Raw genomic sequence first — 24509 nt, forward strand, 5'->3', positions numbered from 1 at the left:
ATTGGGCTGAGCAGTTTTGTCTGTGGAATAATGCACTACCTGTAACTAGTAAAGGTTCTCAAACATAGCCCTACACTTAATAATTTGGCACATTTACAACTGGCGTTACTCAGTAACTTATCAGATGACAATAGTGGAGCTCTTCTGTAAAATATAGGTTAAGCCCATATTTGTATGACTGTACATCTGAAGTATAAAAACCACGATATGTAATACACTTGAACAGTTAAAAAATATAACTTATTTTATTTGTAAACTATCAATGCAAGATACTCAGCAGCAAAGAAGCCATGTTCAATGTCTTCTGATCTTTTATAAAGATCCGTTGCTGTAAGTAATATAATCGTCTCCAAAACATCTGAGGTTACATGTAGAAACAATCAAGGCAATATTATTTGTACATATTATTAAACATGCAAAAAATTTCCTGAAGAATATTGCCCAAACGTAGAAAGTCATCTGGATCTCAAATTTTCCTTGGTAGCATCTGCTTTGTAAGTATGGCTCACATGTGGCTCCAGAGTACTTCAGTTTATTTTGGAGAATTGGCACCTTTAATAACAGGCTCCCTATTCAAATATGTGGCCCAGTAAACTAAGTTAAAAGTTCCAAACAGCACTGGAAAAATTATCCGGGACATTTTGTCAATCTTACTGATGCTGTTGTAAGTCTTTTTGCTTTCAGCAGGCTTTTCTTCTGCAGGCTTCACTGGAGCAGATGTAGTGTTTGAGATGACAGATGGGGCTGAGTCCTTTGGCATGTTTGGTGCAGGAGTCATCTTCCCGGTGCTGTAGGTATTAGTTGGTTTATTTCCCAGCAAGTTGCGCTCTTTTTTCTGCAGTGTAAAGAACAAAATGTTATACCACAAGAACAGAAAGCGGAAACACATTCTCAAGTTACTGACACAGAAAGCTCAGCACCATAATCAAGCATGCTAGTAAATGCCTGTTGGCTATTCTGACTTTGTCCATCAAACAGATGTTTCTGCCTTGATTTTGTAGCACTTACTCAGGTGAGACCTTCCCTGAAGGAGAAAGCTGAGATTCACTGGCTGGACCCACATCCCACCTGGCATGTGCATTAGCAGCTTTTGTCAGTGAGATGTGGTCTTGCACCTGCAGAGGTTGCTGCCCCACAGACAGCTGACAAGATGTGAACCTCATTTCCCCAGCTGCTGCAAAGAGTGTGGGGAAGGGCTCATTGCCCCTGCCAGCTTGCCCTCTTTATAAGGCTCTTTTGGGATGCCTGTGGAAACGAGCTCTCTAGCAGATGGTTTACTAAGAGTCAGTCCTATCCCAAAAGTTCATTTCAGCATGAAACTCACAGGTTTTTGTTTTCAGAGAACCAGTCTTTGGTTCTTTTTTTCACTGTGGTAGGACCCCAACTCATGGAGCTCAGTGTGAGCTTTGTTATTTATTTAGGAGAGCACACAGGGAGGGCTCTGCAGAGATAAGTTTCATGGCGTATGTCCGCTATTATCAGAAGTCTAATCACTGAAATCCCATGCCCCATGTACTCAATGCCCAACGTGCTTCTGTAAACAGTCCTCTTCATACGGATGACAGAGACCGGTAGTTTATCTCCGTGAAGAGAAGGCACCATATTTCCTTGAAAATGTTTCTCTACAGGAAGGTAAAAGTATGTCATGAGGTAATTAAATACCTTTCTCACAAAGAAGCTGAAAATTGACTGTTCAGTTATTTCAACTATGCTGAATACCTACTTTTTATTTTAGGTATTTAAAAAACATAAGTTAAACACCTTGATTTTTGCAGCTTCCTGGGCTTTTTTGCCATCCCATGCCCAACTCCTCTTGGTGAAATAGTTGACTGTTGCAAATTCAATCAATGCAGAAAATACAAAGGCATAGCAAACAGCTATAAACCAGTCCATTGCAGTAGCATAGGCCACTTTTGGCAAAGAGTTACGGGCACTGATACTTAAGGTGGTCATGGTGAGGACTGTTGTTACTCCTGCAAAGAAAAAAAATAAGAGTCAGAGATCAGTTTGCTAACCCTTATGAGATCCCAAATGAGTTATGAGCAGGTCCCAATTCAGGAGGATACCTAAGAAGGCCACATGAAATCAATCAGTGTTTGCATACCACAGTTTGACAGAGAAAGAAAAAATGAAAGCCTTCATCCTCAGTTGTTTTATTCTATGGAGTTCTGGTTAGTTCTAGCTGTAGTGTATTTAAATAAGTATTTTTAGGGTAACATAAGCCCAGGGTTTATAACTGTTAGAGTGAAGTGGGATTACATATTTTGTTTTCTTATACAGAGATTGCATGTATGAAATTGCTGACTGTTACTGGTTTCCTTGACTGTAGCTCCTCCTTTCCCGTATGACAGTAAATGACAAAACAGCCCCTGCTTTCATCTGTAGAAAGATTTCCCCAAGAGCAAAAAACTTAACTCTCAGTTACAGCTTTGTAAACCTAGTGTCAGCGAAGTCAGCAAAGTGATGCTACTACCTGTATTCTCCCCATACAGCTTGCTGAGCTGATTTTTGAACAAAGCTGCCAACTGACTTCAGGAGGCTTGTACAGAAGAGTGACTCCTTTAAAATAGCTGAACAAAGTTTTACTTAATAAACTGTTCCCACTCCCCTTGTTATTCATCTAGTAGAAATTTTGTATTTCATCAACCTTCACTTAAGAAAGAGCTTATTTTCTGCAATCTTCTAGTGATAAATCAAGTAATTTAATGACACCCTAAAGGTTTTTTCCGTAACAATTTCTTCAGTAAATATACATTTTCTAAATGCAAAGTCATATTAATTTGTTTTACGGTAGTAGAGATAATTGTCACTAATTAACCTCTACATGGTTTTCCCAGATAAACATCCTACAATGAAGATAAACAAAATGTATTGAAGTGATATCTGCTTCAAATGCTTAGCTAGGGTATATATTAAATATGATAATCCATATATCTTTTCTAAACCATCCAGTATCCATCCAAGTGGAAAAAACCCAACACAAATCACACCAATTTGATTCTTCTTTCTTCTGTCCCTAACTTTCACTTAACTGATTGACCAATTTCTGTCATAACTTTACAAAAACAGCCCAGACAGGGCTTTTAAATTTGTTTTGAGTTTAAACCGGAAGAGAATGAGAAAACATTTACAACATCTCAAGCAGAAATAAACAGTAGTGAACTGTGGTTTTGTAACAGCAAATCACTTTCACAAGCCACAAAGATCCTACCTGTGTTCTAGGAGAAAGTGGGATACTCACCAAAGACAGTTCTAGCAGGGACAGATTCTCTGTTTAGCCAAAATGACACTTGCGATAAGATCACAGTCATAATGCAAGGAAGGTACGTTTGGATGACAAAATAACCAATTTTTCTTTTCAGATGAAAATGGGCTGTCATAATAGTATATTCACCTAGAAGAAGAAGAATGTGCATGTGAATAAAATAAGGAAGGCTTACTGATTTAGGGACTGAAAGAGGCCAGCTCCAACCCCCATTTGAGGATACCACACAGCCATTCTTAATTGCATGAAAAATGTATGGATTTTTCACTGTGAAAAACCAAGACTTGAGACAGAGATGCTGCTAGATCCTCATAGTCTTCACATCCAGTCTCCAAAGCAGAAGACAATGACTACTATTTCTATTACACTGAAAAGCTGCAGTCCTCCTATGCACCTGGAATGTTGTGATGTTCACAGGCTTAAAAAATCTGGTGTGCTGGCACTGCCTCAACACTGTCTGGTTTTGACTCAGTCCTACAAACTCTCGTAGCATAGTAACAATTCAAACTCTCGTAGTGTAGTAACAATTAAGGCCCTCGACTCTTAGAAGCCTGATTTAGCAGCAGGATTTAACCTCATTAGGGAAACTGTTATGGCCAAGCCATCAGTTTTCAAGAATAAAAATGTGTCCATACACTCCTTCTGCTCCACACTTCAGGGACTGGCAGTCCCAGCATCTTCTGCAAGAACTGCCACTTTGCACATGGATCCTGGGATGTCTTCCTGATCTGAGTACCCAAACTCTTCAGATTGCGGCACCAGGAAAAAAAAAAATCCCTCTAGTGCATTCAGTGTTCCTAGAATTTGGAACACTTTAGCCCTTAGAAAGATTATCTGTTTCTGGACAGATATTGTGTCTTGTCTTGTTCACCTGTGCAATGAATATTGTACTGCCTGCATGTAGCGCTCTCTAAAACCTGCCACAGCAGTGCTAAATTCCATTTTTTTTCATATGCCAAATTCACAGCATTGCCTTAATATGCCTTTTATCGGCTTCTCTGAATTTCAATAAAAGCCTAAAAAAATGCACTCAAAAATCGACAGACCAGCTGTCACCTTCCCTAATGTTTCAGAAAAAATTAAACTTCAACCAGTTCTTTCAGATTGTTCCTGGAAAACCATATAGTTGTTACTGAGGGCTATTCCTGGTGGTAACTGCTCCCTGGTTCTTTCAGAGTGTTTCTAGAAAATCAGGTAGTTGTTACTGAAGGCTATTCATGATGGTAACTGCTCCCAAATCCAAAATCTTGCTAGCTAAAAGCATGCTACTATTTGCCTAGGAAAAATAACAGTAAAAATAAAATGTAAGAATAAAAAACAATCCATCCCTTCAAGCCCTAACAGTTCTTCACTGAATTCAAAGTAATTTAAAAGCATGCATCATTCAGTTGGGTACTGATGAATCAGAGTAATGCCTGTTTTAAAATATATGTTGTCCTCCAAGAATAAAACAACTGTAGCTATAATCTCTGTTGCAAGACTTGACTGTTAGTCTCTATAGAACATACACAAAAGGAAAATACCTAACAGACTGATTCTGCCTTAAGTGAACAGCCTGAGTTGAGCTGTGGCCAGCATTACTAGGCTATTAGATTTGGCAGATTACTTCTAAGCGACAATATGGCTAATTAGCAGGGAACAGGTTTACAGTGAATGGGGTTTTGCAGGTATAGCTGCACTGATATACTATGCTACAGGAGTTCTGCTATTCTGCATCAAGTTTACAGACCTTGCTCATGCTGAGGATATTAGACAGAAAGTGAAATAACACGGAAATACTTTAACTGACATCCTGCCCAAATCTTTATGTCTTTCTCTGAAATCTGATTTTCTGGTGAAACGGTTCCCTGAGTGATGTGGAATGATGTGAAACTGGGGAGAAAACCCCTGCAAAGCAAAGCCTAATTCCCTTCTATTTGGTGCAATTTTGAACCAGGCCGAACATGCAGTGGTCTCAGGAGGAACCCCCCTTGCTCTTTATTTAGGAGTATTTAGTTTGTGGATTACCCATAAAATATGACAGGAGCAGCAGGGTCTGCCTGCCTGTAATCTGTTTCTCAGTTGCTACTGCACTGGGATGTGTTTGAATCACAGTTTCCCTGCTCTCTACAGAATGACAATGTGCATTATTGATTTTGACAGTATGCTCTGAGAGCTGGCATAAAAAAAAGAATCTACATAGCTTCAGAAGAGCAACAGGACCCTCTTTTTTTTCATTTTTAAAATACAGAAAGTGAACTCCTACATTCTGATGGCCCTCCACAGCTGATTTTTAGCTTACCATTTTCTTTAACCTATCAAAGCTCTTATCTCCACTGAAATAATCACAGCACCGTGATTTTGTACTTGCTCTTCTCCCAGACAATATATTCTTTGATTTACCATGCTGTCCTTTTCAAAGATGCCTATACTAGGAATACTTTCTCCAGGAGACTTGGGGCTTAAGAAAACCCCACAGCCTGGTTTTTAATGCCTTGGGACTGCTGCTTAAAGTAAAGCTAAAAGCTGCCTGAGTTGGCCTGTTGTTTATAGAACAAGATACTGGCTCTGTTGGAGCCTTACTTCTGTAAGGCCTCTGTTTATCCTTAGACCATGAGATTTCTTGAGCAAGAGCTAATTTTTGTTATAGGTTAATGTAGCACTTAAAAGAGAATCCTGTTCCTGATGGGGTCCACTCATCACTGCAGAAAACAAATTATTGTTAGTAAACAAAAACAAATCTAGTTTCTAATGAAAAGCCCTAGAGCAGAAATGGCTGCACTTCTTCATGGAGCTGTGCTACTGTGCTGCTGCTGCTCTTAAGGGGCTTTTTATGCTTTAAAAGCTGCTACAGTATTTTTTGGTATCTAGTTGATGGAGTTCTGGACATCATGCTTACAGATTTTCCACGATCTTACAGATATTATTCCATTGCCATTATGCTGAGATTCAATTGAGTACTTTAAAGAGGCTAGACCAGCCCCCAGGCTTGTTTGTTTACTGGATATACCTGGACTCAGTTCTATCAACGGCTGTTCTGGCAAGATCCTGACATTATGTCTGTGATGCCACCTCCCTAACTATACTGACATCCAGAATATTCTGGCCCATAAAAAATGCATGTTCCCTTTCATAGTGATACTGGGGAAAGATTCATCTCAAGAAAAAATCAGAATTATTTGGTTCAAAATGAAGAGCTGAATGATTCTTTTATTATTTAGGCTTTGGATATTACAGAGCTCAGGCTCCAGCTGGCAGTATATAAAAGAGTGGGTTTATGTTTTGTTTTGTGCCACTGCAGATCCTAAGTTAGCTATGAGAGATTCTGGGTATGGGGAACAGAACTGGGCAACCATTTGTGGAAAGCAGCAAGATCCACTTGGACTCAAATCTCGTATCTGATTGTTTTCAGTACTTTTACCACCAGGACATAACAGATGTTGGTTCTGTTGGAAGCAGTATGAGTAGTCAAATGTCTTTCTTTCAGGTGAATAACACTAGGGGATGTTAGCGCAAATAAACCCAAAAACCCCAAAAAAACGAACAGCCAAAAAAACAAACAGGTGGCACATGACAGAGCTGTTTTCTGTGGCATGGCTAAAATGTTCCAAATTTCAAGATTGGCTACAGAATTAGGAATGCCAGGGTATTTTTTTCTGAGAAACCAGCCAAACAGCAGCTTGCCTACAAAATCAAGAGTCCCAAGGAACTGGTACAGGTCTGGCACTTCCATTTAAAAAAAAAATGAACTGCTACAAAGAAGAGCATAAATCACCTATGACATACACAAACATTTCATCTATGCAGCTGCAAGGGCTGCATAGTTTGACTTGTGTGTCATACAAGGCACAAAAGATCCAAGCACTTGGATTATGCAATAGCTATTTGGTTTTTCTTTTTCACGTTCAACAATTCAATAGAAGGAAGAAATGCCTTCGATGGCCATTCGTAAGTAATGCTGATTACTGGCCTCCTACGAGCTTGATGAAGTCCAGAAAATCCATCGTTGACTGATGCTTTCCCTGTGCAAAATCGGATTTTTGTATTTTGCTAATCCCTGGTTACAATCTGTGTCCTGCTCTTTGTGATCCACCCTGCAATCAGAATCCAGCCAGCCCAGATGTAACCCAGGACATTAATATAAAATCTTGACGTTGGAAGCACAGCATTTATTAGCATAAATCTTAAATACGTGAGGGAGGTGTTTACTGTGCAGAAACTTTGGGATTTGTCTGAAGTGTTTCCTTTGGGCTGAGAAGCACAAGGAGCTTTCACAGGCAAAGCGGCAAACTGGAAGTGGCCTGGAGCTGACACACTGGAGCACTCGCTGCCTGGGCTGGATGGTTTTCTTGCTCTGAGGAGCAGGACGAAGTTGTAGGAGATGCTCCAGTACATCCTTTGGATCTTTTTCTTGGCAACAATGAAGGCGAGAGGGGAGCTGCCATTCATTGCAGAAAACAACGCGGCTATGATGGTGAACTGGTAAGGAAAAAAGTGCCTTTACTCTTTAATGAGAGATAGTGTACTCATTCTTTTTCTGCAAAAGTGACCACTCTGTCTATATGTTTCTCTTGACTTTACAAACCTTTGCTTTAGCATCAGCTTTATGTCTCTGAAATGGGCAAGGGAGGGGGTGAATGTCTATACGATGGAGATGGCAGTCAAATTTAGTGGCTGCCCGAGGCAAGCCTTTCATCACTTTGCGTCCTTTCTGGAGCACAAAAGGCAAGCTCAGATGCTCCCTCTTTATTTTCCAGTTGGAGCACAAAGCTTTATGCATCTTCATGTTTCAGTTCAACTAACTTTGTCTGCAAGTGTATGTGTACCTGTTTTCACGTCTCCTAAATTTCCTAAAGATAGTAAGAGGTCCTTCATTTTATCTATACTTTGTCCTCTGCAACTCTGCCCATCATTTTTCACCGGGGACACAGTATATCACCAGCAGACTCTGCTGGGATATACTGCAGGAATTGCTCCCAGGCATGTTGCTGCAGGCTGCCCCTTTCCCCAACCCAAGCCCCTGGCAACCACCAGCAGTGGAAATCCCCCTTTTCCTCATGGCAGGCTGCTTCATTTCCACCTCTCCCCCCGCCCTTCGCTGGATGCCAGTAATGCTCTCCAGCCGAGTGCATTGTGTAACCTGGTTAAGCCCCCGTCCTACTGAGTGCACGTGATCCCTTGTCCTGGCCTCGACCCCCCCGGGAGTCCCCCCCCCACCAATGCACACCCAGGGCTGCCCTTGCGTGGGAGCCTTAAGAAGCAGGGGGGCATGGCTCACGTGGATGCCCGGCCTGGGATTAAAGCTTCTTTGTCTCCCTAATGCTGCCACATCTGGCGCCTCCGCTTGCAGCCCGAGAGGGAATGGGAATCCTCGGGGTTTGCACCTCCTCTCCGGCCACGTGGTCCCCCGGACACGCTGCAGAGCCATGCCACGCCATGCCACAGTCCCGTCCTCGCCCCCCCATCCCCTTCCCCCCGACGCGGTTTCATCAAGCAATCATTTTAAAGCGATGATTGAAACGGATCAAATGCGTGGGTGGTGTTTGCCTCCCAGGGTGGTTCCTCCCACGGGGAAATAAGCCAGCAATAGCGCTGGCAGCCTCAGCAAGGGCGATCGCCAAGAAACTGCGTGCAGCTTCTCTGGCACTCCTGTAAATAGCAGGAACTTGGATGTATCTTCAGCCACAGTCGTGCGATGCACCTTATAGCCAGCACATAACCCTCTCAGTGTTTAAATGCCTCTGCTAAGTGGCCGTGAACCTGCACAGGATCTCCCTAGCACTCCGCATCCCACAGATGCTTCCCTAGCCTTATTGCAAAATAACCAGAGCCTGTGAATCTCCCCTCCTGCTCCAGCTATCAGCAACCGTGGGATGGGAATATTCCCCCTACCTGTACTGGTGCTGATGTTTTCCGTTCCCACAGTTTGTCCCATCAGGTGGTACTGGTTAAGTCGTGAGCCATCTTCGGCCACTACCACAGATGTTGTGGTGCTATTAGTCCACACATAGATCACTTCAGAATTGGGGTAAGCATCTGCCAACAAAGGGGAAAGAAGACAGTAAGGAGTAAAAACCACTGTGTAATATTTTAGTGGATCCTTAAATGATAATGACAGGGAGAGAGAAGAATGGAGGAGTGAGAGTGAATGGAGAAAAACAAATAAAGATTATATAATCATGGTCCCGTATGCCCAGCTCAAAAAATATTAGGTTGAAGCCTTCTAATATAAGAGATGTGTGGGATGGTTTGTGAAAGGCTGGAACAGTGGAGGTATAAATATAATCCATCACAACCACTCAGTTTGGGAAAGAGCAACTCAGACCTATACTCACCTCACTAGTGGTTCCTAAACCCCATCAAGCTGCAAAAGGTATTTTGCTGAAGTTCCCCCTCAAAAGGACTCAGACACCTTGAATGCCAGGACAACAGGGACCTTCTGTGTCTTGTCCTGTCTCCAGGATAAAATTCTAAGTGATGCCATGTGCAAGTGCAGAGTCTGGTGTGTATGCACTAACTGGAATACATAGGTGTGGATGAGGGCACAGGCCTTGCATGTGGATAAAGGAAGCTGGAATGTGTCTGCCTGTGCCTGTGATGCGGAAGAGCAGACACAGGATGCAGGGGTGAGAATGCCTGAAGGAGAGCAGGAATGGGGCAGGGAGCTGCAAGGAGAGCGTAGGTGTTTGTGCATAGCAGAGCAAATGGGTGGTGCTGTGGAAACACCTGCACAACTGCAGATATGTATGTGATTTCTCTTATGTTCATTTAGAAGTCCTAGGAATTAAATGTAGTCGCAGTACTGCCAACTCATTCCTTCCTCTATAATGCTGCTGTAACTTTAATGCCCTAACACCCAGAGTGATGACAGTGTTATAGCGGAACCTCAGTTTTCTTTTACAGACAGTCAATGCTGGGTTTAGTTTTTAAGCCGCCTCTGCAGATGGTCTCAAAAACCCCAGGAGTCGACTCGATATTTAATTATATTTTATTTAAGTAGCACTCACACTTTTTAGAACTCCTCTATCATTGAAAGCTTTCAGGTCACATTCCTGCAACCATGTTACAGTAGGCTAGAGTACATTGTACTAAAATCTCTGGAAAGCAGGCAAGGCTTACTCTCCAAACGGAAGGTGAAAAGCAGGTAGGCTTCAAAGCGGTGTGAAGTCAAATACTAATATCTCACCTTCTGCACTTTTTAACTTGGAAGGTGGGAGTGCAGAATGTTTCTTTCTGGAAAAAACCTGACATCCTAGTTCAGGAGACAACATATGGTGGCTTTCCAGATCAGGACTTGAGAATCAAGGACAGCAGGCTAGGCTGAAGGATATGTACTCGCTCCATCGGACTGCATGTTTTGTTTGCTACAGCAAGTGAGCTGTCTTGGAAAGGTACAGCTCCATGGAGGACTTATAAAAAATTCATAGGCATTGGGTCACAGGCAGTGGGTCAACATGAGCTTCTGAGGCACTGAAAGGTCAAGAAATATGCTAAGGTGATCCCTGGATCTATACAACCAGGAATGTCAAGCAGAAAATGGGAAACGATCCCAGTTCAGGCTAAGAGCACACATGTGTAGCATGATGAACTTCACCTGAATGCTAGACCAGGTAGCAGGGAAGAAAGCAGCACCTTCTTTGCACTGTTATTAAAGTTACTGTGTCATATATGGGAGGCAGGACACTGGGCTAGATACACCTTTGCTCTGACTGTGTATGGCTATTCATCCACATCTGAGAAAACACACAGAAATAATGAGGACAGGGAGGGGGAGAGTTCATAAGAAGGTTACAAGCATCTCCAGGGACTGGAAAACAAGTCGTGATTTGACACTTTACCAGCTCAGCTTATTCAGCTCACTGACAAAAAGCTGAGACGTAGCTCAAGCTCTGAGTATAGATACTTGCATACAGGAATCTGAAACCAGGGTGAATCTCTTGGACTAATTACAAAAGTTGCCTTAAAGATGGTTCCAGGCAGGTTCAGACAGAGAATAGGGCAGAACTTTCTAACTGGGTAATTATACAATGGATAACTTCTGAGAAAAAAAAAAAAAAAAAGAACTACTGTCACTAGGAGGATAATGGTAATTTGAAATCTTTTTTTTTGTCACGTATCTGACAGTTGCTGCTATATCCAGGGCTGTAGCTGGTCCTGGGTTTGGAAGCTGAGGATCTACAAATTTTTCATCCTTTGTTAGCCATGCAGGACTGCCCACATGCCTTTCTTATGCTTGTATTTGTAGCTCTGCAGTAAAATTACTGTAATTACATGTCATGATCTGCTTTGAAAGGCTAAGAAGGAATGTCTTCCCTATTTCAAAATATTTGCATCACAAAAAGAAATGGAACTTCACCTTCCCTTTCGAGCTGAGATACTTCATTATCTCTGAGATGACTACAAGTTCACAACGTGCTGTAAATAATTTCAAAGCCAGATCTGGAGCAGACAAGTGGGAGGGGATGGGTCCATTTTAAAAAATTACACAGAAACCCCTCCTTTTTTAAATGCTTCTCTCGTACACATTGTTCATGTGCTGAGATCCCCAGGGAATATGGGATTTGTTTAGGTAGATTTGGGATTGTCAGAGAATTTGATTTTTACCTATGTTACTTCCTATGCAAAAAAAACCCCCCCAAATAACAGCATTGGATTTTTTTTTTTTTTCTGGGATGATCTAGCTGTATCCCAACTCAGAACTTTCCTGTCTCTGCAACGATCCCAAACACAAGGATAACTGGGTTTGTCCTTGTTTCCTGATGATGACACACATTAATTCATCCTGACTAGATGCTTCCCAATGAGAGTACTGTAACCAAATTCACTCAACTTGCAATCACACAGGAACTTAGGCCTGTAAGGCTTAACAAGCGTTCAGATGCTTTGGTTCTCTGCTCTGCCTGGCCTGAGGGGAGGGGTGTCCAAAAATAATTCAGCTCCTCCGCTGTGAATTGCAGCCTTAACTGGGTGCTAAAACGCATGCACTTGAACAGGGTTGGGGGCTCCTACACGGCAGGAGTCCGGCAGCTCTTCTCGTAAAATATCTGCAATTCAGACAGAGGCCACAAGGTGCCAAAACTCCAGATCTCACAGGTATGCCTAAGCAATACTTCACGAGGCTGTTTTCTTTTGAAACCGTGTCAGGGAAGGGAGCTGCCCATCCCAGGTCAGCTGGTGAGAAGAGAGACCACTCAGGCAGGCAAGAAGAGCACAGCATGAGGCCAGTCCCTGCATGGGAGGAAGACTCTTGGCTGTAGGTCCCTTCTCACAGGATCTGTTGTGAGGCTACAAGACAGAGAGCTGTGTCACTGCTTGGCCAGGAATAGAATATCCATGGGAGAAGGGATGCCCATCTAAAAAAAATTATTGTGCAAGGGCAGGATGGTTATAGCCAGAGTGTTAAGACACAAGAGGATAACAGATGTGTTCCTGTGGAGCCCAACACAAACCACTGCAACCTGCAGTGATTTTACCTGCTCAGGAGAAGTCTGTCACCTTAGGAATAACATGAATTTACTCCAGTCTAGATATATTCTGTTGTGATGGATCACATATATGATTATGATCCTCATCTCTCTTCCATGCAAATATAATAAAAGATGGTGTTTTAAGAAGCTCTATTATAAGATTTTTGACTTTGTACCTCCTTTCCTTACTACATATCACGTTCTGACAGGAAAAAGCCACCCCATGCACTTTGGTGTGGGAGCTGACCATCTCTTTTCTGGTCATCTAGATAAACCTCCAGAGGGATAAGCCTGTGTACTTTTAACAGGTAGCTGTCTTCCTGCTGCAAACCTTGTGCTATCTCTTCACAGAAGCCTGCAACTCCAGTTATCCCAAACTTGACAACCAGAAGCTCCAGCTCTGCAGCTGATGACTCCTGCAGTATAATTAGGCATAGTCATATTGAAAGCTGAAACTCTGGGTGTAGTCTAGAATGATGTTATTCTGCTATTGGGGTAGAAGTACTAATGGAGAGATGGTATTATTCACTGTCATACCAAATTTTGTAAAAACACTCATTCACTTAAGCAAAGCTTCCAGGAGATTGCCTACTAGCCATGCTTGCCAGAGCACTGAAGAACTCCAGGTCTTGTTGTCTAGAGATATGAGAAAGGTTTACCAATAAAAGGAAATATGGAAATATGTAATCTCCTTTACATGACACACAGGGTGGGGATGTCTCCCAAAGGGTGATAGAAAAAGGTAGCAGCAGATCTGGGATAGCAAACTGAGAAAATGATGCTGGTAGTTTTGCAAAAGCAAACTCAACTTCAAAGCCACTGCAAATCCAAGTGAGACTGCTTGGTGTTTATTCTACTTTAAGCAAGTGCATGTGTTCTGGATTTATGAATCCAAATAATTAATCTTGTGTTCTTCACAATCATTTTTTTATCTTGTCAAAGAAAGGAGGAAGCCTCATTAAAGCATCCTTTCTCTTCTAAGCTAACTTCTTTGAAAAATAAAACAAAAGATAGCAGTTGAGATGAACAGCTAAAATTACAAAGTATAATGTTATTAAATGTGAGAAAATGACAACAGACATTTATTTCTCCTGGACAGTTGATAAATGGCTACAGGCTTATCACCTATCAGAATGATGAAAGAAATATCATCTTCTCTTATATATTTATTGATGAGCAGATCTATTTTTCTACATTCTAGCATCCAACATACACCATACAATATAAAAACAGTAAAGATGTGCCTTGCTCTTCTCCCACACTTGTCCTGCTCCTGTATGTCTGGCAAGGAAAGCCTGAAATGGCCTTTATTATGCCAGTGAGCAGTGGGCAGGGGAGAGACCACAACCAGAGAGGAATTACATTAAGAAAAAGTCTAGCAAAGCACAGCAGTTAGTGAGTAAGACCTGGAGGATCCCAGACATTTGCCTTGGCATTGAGGACAGCCCTGTTTTCATTTGCAAATGAAACTGTGTGAGCAGTGCAGAATCCTCCCTTCCATTCCAAAAAGCAACTCGCAAGCAGGGAGTTTTCTCCTGCCACTGCCCCCCCACCACAGGGCAGTGGTGGCAGCTGTGGCTACTGAGAGATACTCTCCTTTTTTGGTTTTCTTTCTCCTCCATATCTGAAAGAAACTCCAGGGAACAAAAAAAGTGGTGGTGGGGAAGAGTGTTTCTTGTCACCTTAAGTCAAATAAATCTACATGTGGATGGATGAACCGAAACTTCGAGTCTATGGGACCCAGATGTATTTCTAGGACTGTTTTTTTTAAGCTGTAACCCCTGAAAAATATCACCACTGATATCTGCCAATAAGTTTTCATTCTTGCACTACAGGGCATAAAATAATTGAGAAACAAAGAATCCCTCTCCAAAACACCCCCTAAACCCTTTGAGAGACCTCACGGGAAGCATAAAGCAGTGCCTGCGTAGTTATGTTAAGACAGCCTGTGCAGCGTGTACGGGTGCCCATCCAGCACGCTTGAGGTACGTTCCACAATTAAACAGACCATCTATCCACAAGCCATGGCTGGAACTTTCCTTTCAGAACTATGCTAGTTGGCTGCTGAATTAACTTAAAGAGATACTGTAGAAAGATGACTTCTGGTTTGTTTTCTATTTTATCCGTTCCAATTGTGCAGTTACATTCTAAGCCTTTATTATCGTGACTTTTAGTACATGCCACAAGGACTGTCAGACTGCCTAATCTTGGGAGTATTCCTAATCCCTGTCAAAGCCTGTTGATTGGGGAAGATGCGCAGAAATTGTCAGCTTTTTTAGAAATTCTAATTACAGTTTGAATACACATACAAATATCTATCTTATCTAACCATTAATGTATTTGACTCACTTAGAGGCTGTTATATAACTCACTAGTGATCCAGATTTACAGCCTCTCAGACTCCTGCAGGCTGCAAAACAGCCCTGCTACTAAGCCATCATGTACCAGCGTGAATTCTAAGAGTCAGGCTGGATTTCTTGTGGTTTGTGCACGAATACTTTGTAGCCCATTACAAAGCATCTGTCAACAGTTGTGCCTATGTGACTCAGGCCAGATCTGAGCTCCATAATTGGAATTTCCCATTAAAATGACTTTATAAGAATGACTTGATGTACAAATGAGATTATTCTATAGGAAGAGCAAATGAAAAAAAAATCTACTAAAAATGCACTTTTAAATATAAAAATAACAAGACATGGTACTAAATATGCATGGTCTAGGTCTTGGGGGAAATAGCTTTTTATAAAAATAACATTTTAATGCAAAATAGCAATTAAAATACTAAGAAAAATGTATTCACATATTAAATGATTAAGAGCCTAAAATAAAGACTTTGCCATAGTGTGATGAATTCTGCTGTTCTTGGGAGAATTTTAGGGTCATGGAAATTACTTTAGGGACCTGAAATCATTAGAATTGAGACTGATCATTTAAACTGGCATGAGTTTACAGCACATGGATAAACAGCATGCATGATTTTAAAAACACCACAGACAAGAAGTGTAATGTGTACGAATACGTGGGACTACAAATTCATGTAACACAGAGTCACAGAATGGCAGGGACTGGTGGATACCTCTGGTGGTCATCTGGTCCCACAGCCTGCTGAAGCAGGGACACCAAAAGCATTTTTTCCAGCACCATGTCCAGTCAGGTTTTTTAATATTGCCACGATCTTCAAATATCTCTAGCCAACTGTCAACCTCTCTAGCCAACCTGTTCCAGTGTTCGGCCACTCCCACAGTAAAAGCATGTTTTCCTCTGTTCAGATGGAATTTGATGTTTTTTAATGCCCACTGGCAGAATAAGGCCCTTATTCTGCCAGTGGGTGCTGCTGAGCAGCGCCCAGCCCCCTCTTCTTAATCTCTCAGTCCCTAACCCCTGCTATTTATATAGATGGATTAGGACCCTCTGAGCCTTCCCTTCTCCGTGCCGAACAGTCCAAGATCTCAGACTCCCCTCATAGTAGAGATGCTCCAGCCTTTCAATGGCCCTTCATTGTGGCCCTGTATCAGACTCTCTCCACTAAGTCTATATTTTTCTTGCATTGGGCAGCTCAGATTGGACATGCACTCAGAATGGCTCCAGATGTGAGTAGAAGTTAAATTCTCAGAATGAAACTTTTTTGGAATGACACAGTATCATTGTCTGTGACAACAGAGGGCATCCAAGGAGGAAATTATTCATGAAAACTGATGAAACTCGTGGGCATATTCATGAAAAATTATAGGACACCACTGGCTGTGAAACAGGCAGTAGAAAGTCCAGTCATACTAAAATGTTTATTTCTGTCCTCCCTGGATTTAAAATAAAAATAATATTTTGTAACATAAGTAGTATTCTGTATGTTTTCCTGATACAGTTTTATTCGATCTTCTTGTCACATTCTGCAGGAAATAGTATAGGATGTGCCAGACAGGTCTCAAGAGACTTCATTACTAAGCAACACTAATATACTCTACTGATCATTGCTAAAAAAATAAAGCCGAAAGTTAGATCAAAATGATGCTGTTTCAGAATATAATTTATAAGTCACCTCAGGAAAAGGTGGGAATAGAAATGTGGCTGGGAAATGAAATGGAAGCACAGACTGTACCCACAAGGCGGTGAAACACACGGAACTGAAGATGTCTGTCAAATTCATTTTGAGACACACAGTTTTGCAAAAGCCATTTTCTTTGGCTTTTCTAAGCAAGAAATCAGGTGGAAGGTCCTGCGTAATTTTAGAAGTTCCAGTTAATGGAAAAAAAATCTAAATATGACCTGACTTTGAGGTCAAAAATATAAAGCAAAGGAAAAAACCCCAAACTGAAAGCAACTGTGATTTTGGAGGTGGGATTCATTATTAGCATAGGCAAGTCTGCTGACTGCTTTAATACAATAAATTGACTGTTTGCAAGTTGGTACACTAAATCACAGTCATATTGATGATGGATGTAACACAAATACTAATGAACAGTGTTGTCCTAGTAATTCAGTCAGGCACAGCACAGGATGCTATTGCAGCATTTAAGAAGAGCCCTGAGCTAGGAGCTGTGCAGAGTAACACAGAATGTCTCCTAAGAATGACAACCAGTGACAGTAGCTCTTTCCTGCCCCATCATGCTCACCCATACCATGGGGGAGCAATAAGAGGGATGCATTTATTTCCCAAGCATTGGGATTGCAACTGGGAGTGACTACTTGCTGTGAAATCTGACACACAAGCATTAAAAACCAGGCAAGGCACACTGAATTGAGCCGTGTGTTTTGGGACTGCAGGTTCTCAAGGCTCCATTCAGAAGAAAAAAAAAAATAAACAGCGAAGAAAATGTTTTTCCATGGTGCAGCCTGGAGTATGCCAAACAGCAAGCAGATGTGTAGGTGTAGACAACTAAGCTCTGCCACTCGTGTTGTGGGATGCCTGCCATGAGCTGACTGAAAGAGGTGTCTAAACAGGGTGTGCTGTTACTCATCCAGTGCTCCAAGGTACCAGCAGCATTAGGTCATCCACCCAGGGTTCCTACTTCCATCTGAGAGCTCTTGTTAGGGAGCGTTATGCCTTCCTTCTTTTTCCTCTTCCCGTTTCTTCCTCTCACTGCGGTCAGTAGTTGTAATACAACCTCTTTCTTTATTTTCAGGTTGAGTAGCAGCAGACTCAGTCTAGAACTAACCTGAGAACTGATTTTACATGAAATTTAATGGTGGCTACACAATTGCATGTCATATGGCACTTGTCAAAATCTGGTGTGCCAGCCTCTGATGCTTTTTTTCCCCCCTTTAATGACTGGTATAAATATTCCCTGTAAGAGGACTAGAGCAACAGAACAGTAGGATGTGCTGGGATGATATTTTAAATGCTAAATATCCTAGGAACGTTTCTGACCTTATGTTGGTCTTTCTAGGCCAGGCATATGGTAATTCCAAACCAGCCAGCCAATTTGAGTGCTGTACTAACATTTAATGAACTTTGAATTTACCATCACAATATTCAGTATATTAACTGCTTCATTAGGAAAAACAGCATGGTTATGAGGATGATGTTAAGACATTTAATTTACTTTTTGCAAGGCAAACAAAAGTATCCTCCAAAGTGTGGCTGCTACCATTACTCACTTTCCATAGCACCTTTGCTTAATCTTGATTGCAGTGGTCCCCTCATTTTGCAAGGTGCCACTTAGCAAAGCTAACACAACCAGCTCTGTAGGAGTGTCACTGGAGTTTCTTTTGAGAAATGCAGAGTGAATTTTAGAAAATATTCCAATTGACCTTTTTGTGGAGGGTGCCTTCACAAACATGGTATTTTTGGCCACATGTAACATCATAGAATGAAACTGTTACCTCACTGTAATCTACAGACATTCTTCTCATCCACTTAAGTGGCATCAGGGACTCAGCTATTGTAGTTAGTGTATTTGCTGAGCTTACCATTCAAAGTACCCTCACTTGTAAATTTGTATGGCCTGAAACCAGCTGAGAGTGATTCGAACTACCCACAGAGCTAAATATATACCTCTGTTTCTGAATCCTATCCCTTAATGAAGACATTTACAAATCTCAGAAGTACTGCTACATTAGTAACACTGTGTGAATGTGTAATCAATAGGTATGTGGAGATAACAGGCTGATATTTTATTATTCAAACACTTTAATACTGCCTTGAAATTGCAATCACAAGGACTTATTCCCTATGCCAAAGGTGCAGTCATCTAAACCTCAGAAGATGGATTATAGACCTCTGTTGTGGGGCACAGTGCAGCCCTGTATTTCAGAGAAGGGGATAAAATCTCCCCAGCCTCAGTGATGGATACAAGGAGCCTCTCTCAGGCGAGCTGTTGCTGACCAGAGGCATTGCCATTCTGCCTGCTCTCTGCTAGAGTACCCAGGCACACATCCTCTCTTTGGGAACTGTCACCCCCTAGCCCCTCTGGAGACCCAGATCCAAAGGTGCTCACAATCTCATTTTCTCTGTGCACAAATAAAACATCTTATTTATAGCCATCAACTGACCTATTTTAGGGGGAGATTAACCTGAGCCTAAAAATATCTACTCCTGTCCCCTAAGATGGTGAGAGCAATCAGCTCAGCTGTATATATTTATCCTACAAAAATAAAAATGTAGGAGGGAGGAATCCCAGGTTTGCTGACATATTTAGCTCTGGGATGTTTTCAGTAAAATGGCTGGCTGCTAGCACAGGCTTGCCATGAGGAGACTTCCAGTGGCAGTGATGGGGAAGGGGGAAAAAACAGAAGGCTTATTAGGCTTTCCTTCTTCCCAGTCCTCTTTGCTTCTCATTTCTTCACGGGGGACAACATGAAACAACTGTTTCCTTTGAAGAAGCTTGCTGCGCTGGGACTGCAGCAGCACTAGATGACAGCTTGGACTAGCTTGGCTCTCTGTGCAGGAGAGTAGGCTAATGTGGAGTCCAGCAATTTAGGTAGAAGACTTCCAGACCCACCAGAGACTGAAGTGTCATAAAGGAGCTGCCAGACTAGAAACTGAAATCCAAGTTTGAGCAGTGTCTTGTAGATTTTTTCCTCCCCCAAAAACTGTAGGCAAGTAATTTTGTCATTAATGTACTGCAGTAGCTCTGGGAAGCTCTAATTGAACCTAGGGACCCATAACGACAGAGGCAATAAAAGCAAGTAATGAACCACTCTGTCTTTGCTCAGAAGAGACTGTAATTGCTCTTTGCTTCCTTTATGCCCACCTGCAAAATGCAGGCAGCAGAGACCTACCAACCTCACACGGGGATCATGAGAATGAGTTCAGAAATGTTTATGAAATGCTTACAAGCCATGGAAACAGCCACCTTAGAAAATAAGAGACATTAAAAACCTGGCTTGTAAAACAGTGGAGCAGTAACTACCCATTTGTCACATTTACAAATAATATCCCATTTACCAGTGGTACAGACCCATGATCCATGGCTGGCAACTGTAAGCCTGGTGCTGCCTTTTGGGGCATTATGAGACCAGCAATGTCTTTGCAGGTTTGCACCCAAAGGCCATTTGAAAGCTTAAGCATATTAAGCAGTCTCTGTGTGTTGTTTTCTATTGCTGACAACTCAAATTGATTCCCTGTAATCAGGCAGTTGTGCAGCCTTTAAATTTAGGCTGTAATCTCCAGAGTGGGAAACATGTGCTGATGTTTGTACCATCAGCAAAGCACCCCGGATCTCCACGTGGCTCCACCACAATCCTGTCTAGACTGCTTTCACGTGAGATAAAAACACCACTGCTGAGTACCTCCGCACCAACTCCTACCCCTGCCTGAACTTTTGTTTCCTTGAGCTCAAAACCACCACCAGTCAAACTCTTCTTCCCCAAAAAATGAGTATGTGAGTCACCTCATGATGAGGAGGCTGCTCCCAGGGCAGATGGAGTGCAGGCTTTCAGTGCTGGCTGCTTAAGGGACTCTTTGCAGCTGCTGCAAAAGCTGCTGCTGGCACCCCCAGGAAGCACTCCTTACCTATCCAAAAAAAGGGGCTTCATTAAGGGTGATCCTACCTGCGTGGAGACTGCTCTGGGCTGGGAGGGACTCAAGCCCTTGGCCACTGCACGTCAGCAGATTTTGCAGCCTCCGCTCAGCGCTGGCTGCAACAGAGATGGGGAAGACAACAGCTTTTGTTCTTTCTGACCTCCCTTTTTCCCTCTGTTATGAAGCTAAGAGGGAAAAACTCACTGGCTTCTAAGCAGTGGGTGACCAGAAGTAGGCAGTGATTGACCCAGAGCTGGGCACTGTTCCACGGGAAAGCCATCACACAGCCAGGGGGCTGGGCTGCTGTGTTAATGTATTTTAGAAATTATCTCAGTGCAGACATACAGTAACCATGTATATACAACAAAATCTTTGAAAAGTTAAATAGTGACAGTGACTGCAAGCGCTTGAAGGATATACCAACAGTTTCTGCAGCCCTTTCTAGGAAGTCCTGGATGTGTGTCACTGTAATGGGTGAAGAAAAACTGACTGATCTGATCATTTCAGGGAGCCCTTTTCCCTTTTGTCAAACTAAAAGGTAGACTTCTATGGCAAACCTACCAGACAAGTGGTAAGTTATGGTCATACTCATTTGCAAGTTCTGATGCAGACTGTTCTGGGGTCCCATAGCAACAGCTGCTGCAGAAACCCACCACATGGTCCAGGCCTAGAACCCTGTGTTTTAATTTCTATGTAGATTCCTGTTAAGAAATCTTCTTAGATCTCTGGAATGCTTGAATACAGTATCTTCTTTTATGCACCACTGCTGATGAACATCCTGCCCTTTGGGTGTTCTTGGCTGCATTGCTCCAACCTGATTGTGGGACTCAATGCAAGGATGAAGGTACTGGCAGCACTAACTGCCCAAAATGCTGGACTAAAGAAGCTATACTGCTATACATGCATATGTGAAGTGACTACAGGCTATGATGCAACACCTGTGAGAAGGCTTAAGTATCTGTTGTTATAATCCACTGTACCCAATGCAGAAGAAACAGCACAGTTCATACAAGATGCTTGAAGAAATAGTAGAGTCATCTCTATACTGAAGAGCCCTACTGACTGTTTCATTGAGATCCTTTGAAAAATGGGACTTCCAGCAGAAATAGCTAAAATAATCACTAGGAGAGATACAAAAGCTCACCACCAATATAATGCAACACAACTAATCTACAGCAGTGACTGCTTCTTCTGAACAAAGAATGGGTTTGTATTTCTCAGCTAGTAATGCAGAGAAAAATGAACTTCTAAGTTGTTCTGACTGGGGTATAATACACTTACCTACATCTGAGATAGCACTGCAGAAAAATAAGAACTTCCAAAATATGATTCATCTCATCCTTAGGCAGGTATCAAAAGTAATTCTAATGAACCTCACTGCAGAAGTACTTATTTCTTTCAGTGGCCATAGAGGGACTCTAGACAATTAACTGGGCCATATTTTTCTATCTGAAATTGTCACAGATCAGTCTCACCCATTCCCTAGAGCTTTGCTGTCAATACAAGTTTTGATATTTGCCAAATCCCTGTGCTCATTCTGCACTAAAAGATTTAATTTTTTAAACAACATGATCCCACAACAAGTCATCTGTCCATGATTCCAAGGAAAACAGAGGCAAATAACAGCAATACTATTAGGTGGTCTCCACCCCCTCCATTCATTCTAAGGGTTGTACAGAAAATTAGTTCAGGCTAGATGCCTGTGCTTTAATAGCTAGCTATACTTAAGTAGAACTACAGCAATGGTCCAAGACAGTTGTCTACACTGCTTTTTTGATGCTGTCACAAGCATGTCTTTGATTGTGTCTAGAGATCTATCTTCTAAACATCTAAAAATTAGGGGAAAAGTATGCCAACTAAAGAGGTGGTTGGTAGCTGGGGTTCATATAGGGTTGAAGGAGAGAGATGAAAAATACATGAAATGTCTTAAAAGTATTTAGTATTAGTGTTCACCTAACTTCACGTTATTTTAGTCATTCAACATCCACTGCAATGGAGCTGTCTAAGGAAGCAGTGATAAACCGTAGGAAAAGGTAAGAGGAGATATTATCTCAGTGAGCAGAACACCACCAAACCTATCCATCCCGTATTAGCTGACTTCTGCCTTAAACTGCAAAAGCAAAACTTAGTCTTGAACTTGGCTGCTCAGCATTTCACAGAGGACCTCCCTGGCTCTCTCCACGTGTCCTTTCAAAAGGAAGGCACTAACACATTCCAGCAGAGTCAACAAGCTGTGCTGACTGTCTCTGCTCTCAGGAATAGATTCAGGGAGCCTCTTCCATCCGGCTGTAGGGACAAGTAACAGAAAAGCTCTGCCTCTACGTATGAGACTGCAGTTCCAGCTGTCCCTGAGAGCAACCTATGAAAAGCTTTGTAAGAGCTATTTCCACTTTTCAAAGTCTCTTAAAATTAACATTTCTCTTTATTTATTATTCGTTTAATTATATTCATATACAAGACTTTTACACGCAGGTTTTGAGAGGCCAAATACATTCTTTATCACATTTTACTAAACCAGAATTAAAGTCTGTTTAGAAGGACACTGTTTTCAAGTTCTCCCTCCATACTTGCAGTTTTCCTGCAGCTGTTGCAGGTGCTAATGGGGAAAAGTACAAAATCAAGAAAAAACCCTTTAGGAGCATTCACCTCAGTGCCTTCCCTGCATTGTATGGAAATATCAGGGAAATTTTCTTAAAATAACTTTTTTTTTGGAGAAATTTCTCAGTGGCTACAAGTGAATGGATAGTTTGTGAACAGTGAGTGCCTTAATGTTCAGTGTTGCAATAAAATCCTGGGATATTGGTGAAGTTACTGTCTCCTCATTACTCTGACTTCACCATGCTTATTAGAGGAAAATAATTTGAGCATATCTCCTGCTACAGAAATAGCCTGTGCACCTTCCTTCATCAAAAGTCATACTGTGACTTAGTTTGAGGTCTAAAAAGGAAGATGTACATAAGCTATATTAGCTACTATCTCCAGACACTACAGATTGTTTCCTTACCAACAGCTGACAAGCTCACTGGTTGATCAACAGTGATCAACCTTCACCATCTTCGTGGCCGATTTAAAATTAATCAGGAATAAACACAAGACTTCTTTTTCCTGTGCTCATGTGCTTGGGGATCTCATTATTTTCAGAATATTCATTAAACTCTCTACTTACTCTAAAAATAGTATGGGGTGGTTTTTTTGCTGCTGAGTGACTAGTGGGCAGCTGCTTCATGTTATTTATCCATTCCACAATACAAGATCTGGTAACTCCATGTACTCAGGTACTGTGTCTTCAAGAGACAGCTGTCATAAATAGACATGACCTTACAGTATTTGACATTGTCAAAGTGCCAGTTAACAGCAATTAACTAATTCATCCTCAGGGCAACTCCATGAGCTAGGTAACACTGATATAATTAACACAGTAAAATGGGATTTAGGAGTTAAGTCAGTTGCCTGGGCAGAGGCCTTCATGGTCTAGTGGATTAGACATCTGCCTCTCCAACCAAAGAAGTTGAGTCTGATCCTTTTTCTGACATTGATTTTCTGCATGACCTTAGGGAAAGTCAATTAACTTCTCTGTTTCAGCTGCCCTAGAGATGATGCTTACCTACCTGGTGACACATGGGCATTTGGAAACTGTGCTAAATTATACTCTTAATGTATTCTTAGGGACTGTCAGTGGAAGAGGTGAAACATTAAAGCTAGGAAGCTTTAATGTCCTTGCTATTTTATCTAATTCTTCCTCCTCACACCAGAAATAGGCTGGGGGTAAGATAGAATTTCTTGGTTTAAGTGCTTGCTCCTAGTGAAACTGCTTCTGGCATCAGGAATTTTCATCACA

The 24509-nt window shown here is 41.8% G+C and overlaps 2 protein-coding genes across 2 annotated transcripts in view; one reads left to right on the plus strand and one right to left on the minus strand.

Annotated features, from left to right (window-relative positions):
* Positions 1-532: 532 nt before the first annotated feature.
* GABRA5 (gamma-aminobutyric acid type A receptor subunit alpha5) overlaps positions 533-24509 on the minus strand; it is a gene marked incomplete at both ends in the record, with an annotated part of 53925 nt that continues 29948 nt past the window's right edge. Inside the window, 4 exons of the mRNA XM_082278673.1 lie at positions 533-835; positions 1762-1973; positions 3242-3394; positions 9137-9280. Of these exons, the coding sequence (XP_082134799.1) occupies positions 533-835; positions 1762-1973; positions 3242-3394; positions 9137-9280 (812 nt within the window). The remainder of the gene's footprint in view (positions 836-1761; positions 1974-3241; positions 3395-9136; positions 9281-24509) is intronic.
* The window catches only part of GABRB3 (gamma-aminobutyric acid type A receptor subunit beta3), a gene marked incomplete at both ends in the record, with an annotated part of 196129 nt that continues 179272 nt past the window's right edge, over positions 7653-24509 (plus strand). Inside the window, one exon of the mRNA XM_082278672.1 lies at positions 7653-7726. Coding sequence (XP_082134798.1) covers positions 7665-7726 — 62 coding nt within the window. The remainder of the gene's footprint in view (positions 7727-24509) is intronic.

The sequence above is a fragment of the Coloeus monedula genome, assembly GCF_965178545.1.
Source record: "Coloeus monedula genome assembly, chromosome: 3".
Classification (NCBI taxonomy): Eukaryota; Metazoa; Chordata; class Aves; order Passeriformes; family Corvidae; genus Coloeus; species Coloeus monedula.